At 36.2% G+C, this 14,252-nt stretch overlaps 1 protein-coding gene across 1 annotated transcript in view; it reads left to right on the top strand.

The window, feature by feature from the left end:
• The window catches only part of HAP2 (hapless 2), a 34,969-nt gene extending 21,270 nt beyond the window's left edge, over positions 1–13,699 (top strand). The window contains exons 5-10 of the mRNA XM_090009707.1: positions 7,528–7,560; positions 8,397–8,490; positions 10,323–10,411; positions 11,217–11,326; positions 13,045–13,145; positions 13,242–13,699. Of these exons, the coding sequence (XP_089865833.1) occupies positions 7,528–7,560; positions 8,397–8,490; positions 10,323–10,411; positions 11,217–11,326; positions 13,045–13,145; positions 13,242–13,699 (885 nt within the window). The remainder of the gene's footprint in view (positions 1–7,527; positions 7,561–8,396; positions 8,491–10,322; positions 10,412–11,216; positions 11,327–13,044; positions 13,146–13,241) is intronic.
• The last annotated feature ends 553 nt before the right edge of the window (positions 13,700–14,252 follow it).

Genomic DNA, 14,252 nt, shown 5'->3' with positions numbered 1-14,252 from the left:
CGTTCGTTGTAGTCACCTTGTGACATTGTTCTTTGCACTAGTGTTTCATTTCATGGTACCCCTAGGTGATTGAGCACTCTTGAGACTCTCTTTTATTCTATTTTTTTGTGTGCTTGTATTTTGCGCACTTGTTATCCTATTTCCTTCTTCTCTTCCATAATGGCCGACAAGGATGCCAAGATTGATCTCTCATTCAAATTGAATGGGACTAACTATAACGACCCCAACTCATCTTTGTGAAAAGTGATTTTTTTTTTTAACAATTGCGGAAACCAAACCCAAGGATCCAGGGTCTCATAGATTTAATAAATTACCAAACCATAAGAGATAGTGCATTGGATCAACGAAGGAAATAACCAACTTTATTAACCAATGAAATAAATGTTATAAAAATAGAAATAAATAAATAGTTTGTAACATAGATCCACTCAGTCGAAAACATCATAACATATCACGCAAACTCGCAGGCTCCATGTAACAAGTCACTCCATCATTGTACTTCTGGTCCTGAAAAACATTTTTGAAATACAGGGTAAGAACCATAGTTCTTTGTACGAATTCCTTTGAAAATCCAAACAGAAAGGGAAGAGCATAAACCAAATTTATACATAAATTCAGAAGAATATAATAACAACAATCTCATAAACCATTTATTATTCAGGCATTTAAAAACAATTATCATGCAATGACAATATCTCACGTGAAACAGAACAAGAATGCATGAACTAATGCAGAATCGTAAATATGTATGATTCCAATGCACATGCATGAATAAATTATTAAGTTATTATCAGAGTTATCTTTTGCATGTATGTCCTTATTAAATACACACAAGTTAGTTCAACTTTTTATTAAAACCCGCGGATATTCAAAATGAGCACAATAATTCTCGAAGTTCAAGTTAGGTTCTCAGTTATAGCTTAACACACAATTTGTATTTTATTATTGGGTTCCACACTTGTACCTCGACCGATATCAAGAATCAACATAATTCATCGGAATATTAGAAATCAACATCTAATGCCGAGACATCAGGGAAATCAGCATCCACTAACGCCACTTTCTTGTTATATCAATAACAATAGATGTGTCAACAACAACACTCCTAGGAAAAATGGCTGAAATCTCTCTAAAACCGTGACAAAAGGTGAACCACCACATCCGGTTCAGGGGCACAATTGCACATGAAGTTTTAATATCCTCACGGTTTTCCTAAAACCGTCATCCAAGATTCCCACAACGTAGAAGAGACATCCAGGAAGAATTAGTTACATTGTTTGGTCTCTTTTATCTTTTTAAACAATTTCAAGTTCTTAATACAAGAACCGTTTTGCAAATCAACATGCAAAACCCAAATCGGGCCCTGACCCGTCACATTTAAACAGTGCAATTAATTTTGAAAGTTTTGCAATGCATAAAAACAAATTCTTGGAGCAACATATGCTCCTGGCCCACATGGCCTACAGTGGTTCTCAACTGACCACATAATCATTTCAAGAGATATATGCATCTTATACAAAATTTTTGGTGAACATGCACACACTTGTTCAAAACATGTTCACAATGCACATTCGATCACACACAACCAGAATGTATATATAAATCAATTCACATACGCATGTGAATAGATGCTTGCAACCTACATTAACATGATCCAATTCATGCATAAGCTCTCAAACATGCACGTGATCATATTCATGCACACATCAAAATGAATTTTTGAATTTTCAATGCGTATGACATGGGCAATAGCAAGTCAAACAAATCCAAATCATGTTTATATATCATTTCAGAAACTGCATACATAAATTTCAAACGTGATCATATTCGTGCACAAATTCAATTATGAAGAAATTACTTATCGAGCCAACCACAAGGCAGATTGAATTCACAACTCAAACAATCATCTTCCCAATAGATCTGGACCAGATTTGTGTACACAAGAGACTTGGCAAGTCTGACCAGATTCACAAATGCCAAAACAAATGTGAATCTGATTAGGTTTGCACCCACATAAGGGTTAGCAAGTTCGATCAGATCTGCACTCAAGCAAATCCCTGCAAGTCTTATCAGATTTGCACTCACTGAGAATCGACAAAACTGATCAGGTTTGCACTCAAGCAAAGCATTGAAAATCTTATCAGATTTGCACTCACTGGGAGTCGGCAAAACTGATCAGGTTTGCACATAAAAAATCAATTTGATATCCATCCCCAAATATTATGATAATAGTCATCCAATAACGATATATTTAAATCTAATGACAGCTATCATATACAACATATTGTTGGATCTAATGTCAGACATCAAATTAGCATATTGTTAAATATGAAAAGTCATCAAATTAACGACGTATGGTAGATCTGATAAGCATCAAGAATAACACATATATGGACAAGTCTAAAACAGCATAACAAAAAGAAATTTTCTGCGGCAGGTCTGATCAGACTAAAATCAATTTAATAACAGTCCATGGTATGGTTTCACCCATCCGATTTTCAGTTAGAAAAATAACTATCATAACAGTCCACATATAAGTGTCAAAACCAGAGTTACAGGAAGCGCCTAGGCGCATGGGGAAGTGCGCTTCCCCGAAACGCGTTTCGGAAGCGCGAAAGGTCGTGCTTTCGAAATGTGCAAGCAAGCGCATTTTTTTGGGAAGTGTGCTTCCCATTTATGGGAAGCGCGCTTCTCCACGCTTCCCCCTCGCTTCCCCATTTTTTCATTTTTTTTCATTTTTTTTTTGCTTCCCCCTCGCTTCCGGTTCGCTTCCGAGACAGTTCGTAATTTTCTTCTAAGTCATCCCACGCTTCCCGCTTCCTAAATTTTTTAAAGTGCCTCGCTTCCCGCTCTCGCTTCCCCGACTGGTAACTCTGGTCAAAACTGATTTTTATGACATGAAATCGAGGTGACGATAGTCGGCCAACAATCAGCCACTAACATGACAAAAAATATGCTCAATACAGTCAACAAGATCAGCCAAAAAAATAGGTTGATATCTTCTTTAGAAAAAACAGAATTTCAACAGGCCTAATTGGCCTGCACTAACACTGCATGTGGGTCAATGGATTTGGACCAGATATGTCCACCTGCGCAACTCGACATGCGCAAGGCTGCTAACATAACTGAATACATTAAGTTTTTTTTTTCAGAAACGATGCATAAAAAGAAACTCATCACGCATGGGTTATGTGCCCTCAATCAGGTATATGATAAAAAGGGTCGGTCAGGGCAATATATATATATATATATATATATATATATATATATATATATATATATATATATATATATATATATTCAACATGTATATTTAACTATATGAAAATAAAAAAGAAATTAACAGTCTAAATTTTCATGCATGCCTTAAATACATCGATAAAACCAACCGAATTTATGGCATCAACATACTTTAGATGCATGAATCACGAACATGGTAATATGCATGTACAAAAATAAATAAAATCAATGGGTCTGAATAGGTATTTACGTGTATATTTTCAGACACATGAATTAGGAAAATCGACATATATATGAAAAATGATACGAATGCATTAATCTACTAAAATCAACAATACATATACCTAAATATATATTGTTTCGCAACCATATTTCCCTTTTTTCCTCAAACCCATGTCTGAATCAAGTTTTTACCTATTGCGGAGGGTGTCGCCCCCTCTGGAAGTCTTCTCATAGCAGAATTATTACTCAAATTAACCTTTAAATTGATTTTAAAGTTTAAAATTGGTTATATTTGGATTTCGGATCCGAATCTAGATCCAAATCCATATAAATCCTAACCTGGACTAAATCCTAGTTAATACGGGTCCTGGACTGGGTCCAGATCCATGTCAGCTCGGATCAAACGGATCGGATCCGATCAGATCAAATCCAGAAAATGGTAAAAATAGAAGCGGGTCATTTTTGAAAAATGCGATTTTGGAGCCAACTGTAACCCAATTTCAGAAAAACGAAATACCAATGTTCTTTGAATTACGAGATGCATCTAACGGTATACTTACCTGATTTTCGCTGCTGAATTTTGCATGAACTTAATTTGAATTTTGCTCGAATTTAGAGGTTAAAAAAAAAGTTTTACAAATATTAATCATCTCGTTTTGGTCTTGTCAATGGGCCGTGGGCCATGTCCAGGCCCAGCTGACGTCACCTCTTTTAAAGGATATTTTTCATGATATTTATTGTATTCAATAAAGTACTTAGCCAAATTTTCACTGTTTTCGAAATTAAAAACCATGGAAAAACACATGTTATTACACTAATTATAGAAGGTGGACGGACGCTATGGAAAACAACCTCAAAGGTAAAAAACTTTGGGGATTTGTATGTGATACGGTTTCGGAACCTCAACTAAAGCTCACCAAGAATGAAGAAAAGGCTTGAATGAAGAAGAAAAAGCCAAGGTCATTGATGAATGCCAATCCAAAGTTGAAGATTTGGAAAGTAACCATGCCAAAATATTGGCATGGTTCATGTACAATGTAGAGCTCAAAAATTGTGCTAATCTAGCAAAATTCAAGAAGGTAAATGAAGCATGGTTCTTCACGAAAGATATGTACAGTCAAAGAGATCTTGCTAGACACTTCTTTTTGCAAGAAAAAGTGAGAGCAACCAAGAAAGGAGATATAAGTATTAGAGATTATTATAGCACTTTATCTCCTCTATGAGATGAACTTGCTCTCCTTGAACCCCAATGGTAAGGAAGTACTATTGCTATGCAGCAAGAACAAATGGAGAGAGATTTGTTCAATTCATTCATTGGCTTAAGCCCGAATTTGAACAACTACGAGGATCTCTACTTCATAGGGCTTCAACTCTTAGTGAAATTGATGCAGCACATCCAGATCATCTTGACTTATACGAGGAGATGGAGAATGACCCGCCTTTGACAGCCCATTACGGGAGAATATACTCTAGAAGATCCAATTAAAGTCTGGGCCATTTGGGTCCAATTGGATCTCAAGGGTAAAGGCATCATTTCATACATATTTATTTTTTGAGATTTTTGTTTTATGCATCTCAAAAAAATTCATTTTGGTGATGGTTCCAATTTTTGTGATTTTTAGAAACATATATATATATATATATATATATTAGGAGGTCGGATCCGGATAGTTCTAGTGCCATGTAGGATTTATTTGTGGCACTAGCAGGTGTATGGGGTTAATTGTGGTGATTTTTTTGGGGGTCCAGATCTGGATCCATTTGGTTTGAGCCCCACATTGGTTTTTATTTTTTTGGCCTCTTGTTGTTGGGCAGTCAAGAGGTCCAATGTCAGATTTGAATTTGGGTCTCTCATTGGCCCCTTGGAAGGAGTCCATAGGCAATCATTGCTTACTTTTAAGAGGAATGCCAAAATCGTGAAAGGGGCTTTTTGCCCTTTTTCTGAAAATCATGGATGGTTGAACCAAGTCTCCCAGTATATGCATGCACTGCAGAAAAGACACATGGAGGCCATAAAGAGAATCTTGAGGTATATTAAGGGTACAAAACTGGATGGTCTTGTCTATAGGAGACCTGCACAGATTGTCGCGGATATTCCCATCACTATTGTGGCCTACTCTATTGCAGATTGGGGAGGTGATCCAGTCACGCGAAGGTCAATCACGGGCTATGGAGTTTACTTGGGTTCTCATTTGGTTTCTTAGGCAAGCAAAAGGCAAAGAATTATGGCCAGATCTAGTACGGAAGCGGAGTATTGTGCTATGTCTGCAATTACAGTTGAGGTATCCTGGATACATCTCTTAGTCAGTCTACATCGGAAAATTACTCGTTTGATTCTCTACTATGATAACAATAGTGTAGTTGCTATCTTTACTAATCCTATGCAACATGGAAAGATGAAACATGTGGAACTGAATCAGCACTTTGTGAGAGAAAAGGTATATGACAAAGCGGTACAACCCAAGTTTATTTATGGGAAAGATCAGGTTGCGGACTTGTTCCCCAAGCCGCTGATCATCAGAAGACATTGGCTCTTGAAAGGCAAACTTTCCATGGTCCTTACCCATGCACAATTTGTGGGGGCGTGTTAAGGAATGACATGCTGATGTAACTCTCTCTTGTGTGTATGCCTTTGTATTATGTAAAGAGGGTATTTTAGTCTTTCAAATTATAAACCCTCCTATGTAATGCTGTTCTTGTAATTTTACCAATGTTCTATTATAAAAGAAAAGATGCCAGCCCTAAGGAAAGTCGCTGGACATCTATTCATCTCTCATTGTTCTTCTCCTTCATTGTCGTCATCCCTGTTGCACGAATTTTGAGGCCCAATTTCATAGTCTAAGAAAAATAAAATAATAACTTGTCTTCTAAGGCAGCTCCAACTCTAAGTGGATGAAGCCTTAATGGACTTGACTGGTTCTACTGGTCCTGAATATTTAAATCCCCCCCCCTATAAAGTACATAAACACGTTGGGAAAGAAAGGCAAAATCATCTAAGTAAAATGAAAGGGGTAAAATTGCAGAGAAATTGAAGAAATCATGGATGTGAGTATACTTTGGACAGGAAAATGTGTTTCTAGATGATATTCTGACTTTTGAAAGGATAGGTATATATACTACCATGTATAGTAATTTATTCTTAAATTTAGAAGTGAAATGTGTTGCTAACCATGTTGGGAAAATTTTGGTTGTACATACTGTTTATATATATATATATATAATATACTTTTTCGGTATTGTAATAGGTAATGCCCTCTAGGGGCATTTTGGTCTTTTTGTCTTGTAATAGGTTCTGTCCTCTGGAACAGATTTTTGTTTTTTTTTTTGGTTTTTTCATGAAAGACCAAGGGCACTGTGGACTTTTGGCCATAGAGTCGTTGGGAAGAATCCCAACTGCTATATTTATAGTTGTTGAGAGCTCCTTTAGTCCCGTTTGTTGTATATTTGTCCCCTCCTTTTGTTAATGTTTTTCCTAAGCATTCTACATCCATATAAGATTATTATTTTTGTGTTTTTATGTTTTTTCGTATGTGTTTATTAGTGCCTCTTGTGATCTTATGTATTTGCCATCTATTGGATTGTGTGTTGTCCCTTTGAGGTCTTGTGCTTATGCAGTTAAGCCCTTTGTAGCCATTATATGCACCTTGTGCTTGTGTAGTGGATTTATATTTGTGCTTGTGAACATTGTACTTTCGCTTTCGCTTTCGCTTGTTTCATTACACATACTTGATTTTGATATGGACTTGCTTTAGTTGTTTCATTTCCAGTGCACCGTCCTTGTTTAGAAGCTTTAGTTATTATTGTAGTCAAAGATGGATGCATATTTTATTTTATTTTTCCTGCCCTAATTTTCTCATTTCTTGTCATCTTTTGGCAAGTAATTCTTCAAAAAAATTGGAACTAAGCTTCAGAAAATATTTTTTGAGCTTAACAGAAGGCAGCACAATTAGTTATACTAGTCTCATGTTGCTAGTTTTGTGGTTTCGATAAATTTTCAAATTTAGATTGTTGTTATTCTGTGTGCAATAGTGTCATTTTCTAAGTACATGTTTTTTCTCCTTTTAGTTCGAGTGCTCTGGAGGCATCAATCGAATGGAGGTATCTTTTCATTCTTGTAATGTTCGTTAAAAAATTCAGTTCTATAACTATTGGATAGGTGTTCATCTACATTGAAAAAAGGTAAACATTATCAAGTAAGTACAGCAATTTATGCAGCTCTTATTTTATGTTATCTTTTCATTATGAAATATAAATATTTTTGTGTGCTTTCATGTGTGTGTTCATGCATGCATGCATGTGCACATCTTTCTCTCTCACTTGTTCACTGTCGTACACATATAAAACATGATAAGACTTAAAATAGCCCCTGGACAAGATTTAGATTCACCTTTTCAATCCCTTGAAAATGAATTAACATTATTCCAGTTTATAAGGATTATTAAGAGAATAGTCTATTCATATGCACATACAAAAAAAAATCATGAAATCTGAAGCCTAAGAGAAGTCTTGAATAGCCCTTAACAAAAGTTAATCTTCACTTTTTTTATCCCATGAAAATGAATAATGTTATCCACAGCTTGTAATACTTTTATGGTGATATCCATTATTTGGCTTGTCGCATTTTACAGTACCATGGAGAAGAAAGTATTATTCCATATCCACATTTTGAAATATAACAATGAAAATGCATGTACTTGAAAAGGTTACTAGAGACAATTTGTGGTAATGCCATTGAACCATAAAACGTAGTGTATTTGGATTTTCCCACAAAGTTTTAAAACAAATGAAAGCAAATAAAAGCCCAATAAACAATGACTAGCTTATAGTTGTTTAGATCAGAATTACAGCCATTTCTCAGTGTATGATTTTCTTTATTAGTTTCCAAATGCAAGGCCTTATGTTGTACTGATGAATTTTGTATGTCACTGTGGCAGGAGCAAGTCTTTATAATGAGGCCAGGAGAAATTGTTGGTCGTACATTTGAACTAATACCAACCACTGATAAAGCTACGAAATATGACTGCAAAGGTATGGTACTAATGAATCTTAAAATGCAGTGATGTAAAAAGCATATTTGTAACACCTATTGGAAGGGTTTATGATGCTATCATATCATCAGATACAAAACAACAGAGTACATTTTGAAAAGAAAATAATTAAACCATAAAAACTAAGAACTACTTATTGAAGGGTGGTATTGCATGATGAATTAACAAGAATATAGAAATTTTTTATTGCTCAAAGAAGGTAAAAATAAATACATACAAAAAGTATTTGACAAGAACAAGCATACACTTGAATAAAAAATAATTATGACAGAGCAACATACTACTGATCAGTTGGAAGGTTGTAGCTTCCCCAATTAACCGTGGTGAGCTGGGGATCTGTTTTTTGAAGCATTTCAATGACACACTACTTATGCGTTGGTTCTGGCTATTGTGCTCATTGGAAAAAAACTCAGCTTTCCTCCACTTCATGAGAGGTAAATACCACCTCAATGGTTTCCCTCTGAACTGGTCCCCAGCTTGTAGGGGTCCTATGTCATTGGCTTGGGCCTCCTGGTCCAAGTGCTGGTCACTATTTAAGGACTGGATCTGTCTGGACCCTAATGGGTTGGGTGAAATCTCTTGGTGTTGTTTGTCGGGCGGAACCTTCACCACCTCCTCTTGTTACCTGTCCCTGTTGGAGGATGGCATGACAATCCTACCTGAAAGATGCTTATGGGTGCGGGGTCCCACACCTAGGGCCAAATGGTGCCTTGGCTCCTTCTATACAACCAAGCCCTAACTCATGAAAATCTGAGCAGACGGGGTATTCAACTTCCCAGCCAACGCTGTCTATGCAGGAAGCACGAGGAAACTGGGATCCATCTTTTTGGGGAATGTTTGTTTTTCAACTCGATCTCTGTGTGACTCCCTGGGGGCAAGGAGTAAGCCCAGGGAGTTTTATGTTGCCAGGACAGTGACTGTAAGTATGGCAGGCAAAGCCAGCGCGGCTAGGTCTTTGATCCTAGGGTGGTTTCTCCATGTAAATATAAAAAAAAAACTCGATCTTTTGCACCTGCTGAGACTCAATTCAGGTCACTCTTCTACATCAGGTATGGGGCAGAGACCTTATTGGTCCTCTTTCAGTCGTCCGCAGCAAGAGATGGGCATTCGTTTGGCGATGTTTGATTATCACCTCCTAGTTGGTGGTATGGAAAGAGAGGAACCAGCATATGCATGAGGGGACCGCTTGCTCGGTGGAGATGGTTTGCAAACAGATCCTCACGGAATTATCCGAACTTGTTTCAATCTCTTATCATCGACCTCTCGATGATGCACCTTGTTACCTGAATTTTTGACTTAGTGAGTGTTTATGAAACATTTTCCTTCTCAAGAAAAAAAAAAAAGACAGCAACAAGATCAAAGTGGCCTTCAGTACAAAATCTTGATAATTACATCCATATAGCAAAACAAAAATCAAAATATAAAGCCACCAATGAAAGAATGGTCCTTTGTGATGGACTTATATTAAGCAATAAATTGTACATGACTTTTGATGGTCATAATGAAGATAGTTACAATTCATAAACATAATGCAGTAATGCTATTTAATCATATAACCATTAAAGACTGGGAAAAAGGTCCAGCCAAAGTAAAGCAAAAATAATTGCTGCAATACAGGATGTGTCTTCTGATATGGCGTTGTGATGCACCCTATGTTATCATTTGAGGGATTGTATCATATCTCATGAACCAATGATACATTGATAAATCATTGTATCATATACGGTGTGTTTCATAATCATTGTTAAAAGGAATTAGCAATTCATGTTAAGGGTATATTTACTAGAGAGAAATTATTTATGCACAGTGCAGCTATTTTGAAGGACTCTGATTATAAGGAAGTTGACAGGGCAGAATGCCAATTCACCACACTAGGGACAATTCTTGACACTGGGACACAGGTTTGTTTTTTGAAGCATTATATGTGTTGAAATCATACATCAACTTCATGTTAAATTTACTTTGCAATTGGTTTAATTGACTGCTAAAAAGATATTGATAACAAAAGAGAGTTATCATCCCTTATATATATATATATATATATATATATATATATATATATATATATATATATATATATATATATATATATATATATATATATAGAGAGAGAGAGAGAGAGAGAGAGAGATGGCCCAGGCCGGGGAGAGGGGGAGAGGAATTGTCCACATTGAGCAGAATGACCCTCCCTCTATTGTATTACCTCCCCCATCATGTAGGCAGCATTTAACACCTCTCATCTTAAAAAAGAAAAGATGAAGTAGGGAGAGAAAGAGAGATAAATTTGTATTTTATTTTCATAAATTTATCATGTTTTTTTACAATCACGATGGATTTTATTTTACATTCAATTTATGGAGTTTAAATTGTTCTGTTTTTTTAATGTTTTTTTTTTTGCAATAAATTCAAAATATCACCGATATTTATGATTTCAAATTTGTCCACCCACTCAAGATATCTTCATTTGTTTTGTTTTTGTTATTTTAGTATTTAGATAGATGAGCTTTACTTTGAGCTACTCTATTGTTTTAGTTGAATTCTACATAAAGTGTTATATCCTTTTATATCTGTTGTTCACGAAATAGAAGGTTAATTTTTATTTTATAATTTCTTTTTGAAAAAATTTGTTTCTTCACACATCTGCAGCTGTGAGTATTTGTTCCATAATCAAGTTTTTTTTTACAATTGCAAGTATAATATACCCAGATCCCTTCCGAAATTAACTCTGGTCAAGAAGGCTTTTTTGGAGAAGTCAAAAGCTTGTGGCATTCAATCTGGGATAACCTGGTTGGCTTTTTCACTGGAAAGACATGCAGGTACTAAATCCTGGGCATCACGTCTTTCATGTATGCTTGATCTGCTACTTCATTTGGTCTTTTGTCTATTTAGTTACCTTTTCTCGTGGTCTTCTTGCATATTGGCTATGAGTATTGTTGCTTCTTTCCCTTCAACAATGTAGCTTCTCTTAATTCATCTTACCATGAATTTATGCAACTGTGAATGAGATTTAAACAATTGCTACTTATATTTGAAAAGTGCCCGTAATTGTTTAAAAATGAAATTCTATAATTGAAAATCGTTCATATAGTATAGAATGAGATTTCCCGTCTGTTTTGTTTCTTTATGGGTTCAATATCTGTACTCCGTAGCTTCAAATGCCTTTTTGCTCAGAGCTGATAACTGATTGTAACTACAAAATTTTCAGCATCAAAATTTGAAACATAAGTTATTGAAATTCTTTACAGATGTCTAGAAGAACAGGAAGCCCAAGGATTAAAGGGCTTGATCATGCTGGGATTTCCCCCCCTTATTTAGAGGGCAATGCATTCTTTGTGTGTGTGTGTGTGTGTGTGTGTGTGTGTCCAAGATAGGAGAATTCCCTCCTGGGGGTTTCTGAATTGAACCTGAGATCCCTTGGTTATTATAGTGTAGTCGTACCTGTTCAGCTACCTCATTTGAACCCTAGTATGCAAAGCTTGAACTCTGCTGAAATTTTGAAGTGAATAGACAGAAACATAGGTGGTGAATTCAGTAAAAAAATGTGGACAAGGAAATAAGAATGAACAATGGATTGAACATAAGTTCAAAGCAAAAATTGTTTGAGAGAGTGGAATAATAGTTGCATTCATTATTTATATTACTAAAAGTTAGATAATTATACTGAAATTAAAACTAAGAAGTGACTAAAGGTACCTTGTACTACTTGAAAGAACCAATAACTGCGAACAAACATATGCCTAACTTTCTGAAAATCCTATGGAGAAATTGTTATATCACCATTCGCAACAACAAGGAAAGAAAGCAGCCTGTCCTCTAAACTTATCAATCATGAGGGGCATCACTATGAGGACTACTTATACATGGTATTGTGATGACCACAACATGTGCCATTAGGGATGTCCCATAATGAAATACTAATGGACAACTTACATTTCTTCCATTCATTAGTAACTTATAACTTGAATGGGCAAATTGCCTCTGTCAGGGGATTTGGGTATTCCGTAACACTCACAACAATCGCTCTCCATTTCAGATTAAAATGGTATTGCATCTGATCTTCACACCATTAGTACTACCTCAACTAGGGAAAACTCATGCTGCCCCTACGACACAGCCAAATGCAAGCCTCATGTCCTGGTTTAGGCTTGGGCCCTGGGTTGTTCCAGCACTCTGGATTATCCAAAAAAAAAATCATTGTTTTTTGTTTCCTACATGATTCTCTACTATCTTAGCTGATAATAGCTCTTTATATGAAAGGAGTAAACATGGTGCTAGAACTACTACATCGCAGAACTGTTACAGAGTAAAGTTTCCAATTATATAATTTCCCATCACTATCTCTTTCTCAAACCAAGACTTGCTTTTTAGTTCATGAATGTAAGGCCCATGCTTATGGTAGATAATATCCATGTTCTTTATTATAACTTTTGATTGAATCACTTGATGCATGTTTTCTTACTTGAGAGTTCTTAGAAGGTTGCATACAACAGCTGTTGGTTTGCTGATCTAAAGGTAGTTCTTTTACAATTTACAGGAAAAATTGCTCAGGTTTCTTTGATTTGGGGTGTCATATGCAGTATATTTGCATTAGTTGGGCCGTGATGTTTGGCTTGTTTCTTGCAATTTTTCCAATAGGTAATTTTCTCTTACCATAGTGTTTTTAATTTCTGAAGAAAAAAATGTTAAAACTTTGCGTTGAGAATGAATTGCATCTGATAATACAATTTGCAGTTGTGGTGCTTCTCTGGTTACTGCATCAGAATGGTCTCCTTGACCCTCTGTATGACTGGTGGGATGACTTGGTTGGACTGGAGGATCAAAAGCATGGATCGAAGGCAAAACAGAGAAAAAGTGCTTATGGTAGGGACATTCAAAACATGCATCATAAACAGAAGGATAAACATAGGCATGGTATCACAAAGAGTAACATTCTGCCGCACAAGAAAGGAAGGGATTGTTATCATGATACTGGAGAAAGCCATCTTCAGCATCACAGGAAGAAATACTATCAAGGTCATCATGATCTTGATGTACATCACCATCATCATGATCATGCAACTGACCATACTCATCATCCTCACAAGCATGATAATCACCATGACCATGTCCACAGGAGGAGCAAAAAGCATGAAAACGAGAACCAACGTATCAAACTGCAAGGTCACCACTCCATGAAACATGAAACATGATCCATCTCAAGCACATGGAGCAGAAACTAAGAGAACCCTGTGAAAGTAAAATTTGACTACTGTACCATCACCTTGGCAAACAAGATGGTAAAGGATGATACATTTTTGGCTTTTAGCATTCAACTATACGCAGAATGAGACGTGTCCTAGTACTGACTATAATTGATGTACATGTCATAGTTGGATATAAAACCCTTTATGATAAGAGGTTGGATATGAACTTTTGAGATCCCTACTGTCTTTTTCATGCCTTCAAGTTGCTCAGAGAGGCCAGCCTATGCAGGGGACTAATCTTGACAAGTGAGAATGATATGATGGAGAGAGGAGATTCACCCGTGGGTGTTTATTCATTGTTTATTGTTGGTGGCTAGTTAAAAGGTGGATGGCACAAACAATAACATTTTATTTTCTTTCCCAAGTGTCTAAAAATGGTACATTTGCACTCACAAGGACAAGGGCTCCCCTCATCTGGTATGGGCAACTTGTGAATGTCACCAAGGTGACAAGATGTCACAAGTTCCAAACCCAAGAAAAATGTCCCTTGCTGCAAGGT

Source organism: Nuphar pumila, chromosome 6, assembly GCF_984573655.1.
Source record: "Nuphar pumila chromosome 6, dmNupPumi1.hap1.1, whole genome shotgun sequence".
Classification (NCBI taxonomy): Eukaryota; Viridiplantae; Streptophyta; class Magnoliopsida; order Nymphaeales; family Nymphaeaceae; genus Nuphar; species Nuphar pumila.
This window is presented reverse-complemented; position numbering and strand designations above follow the sequence as displayed.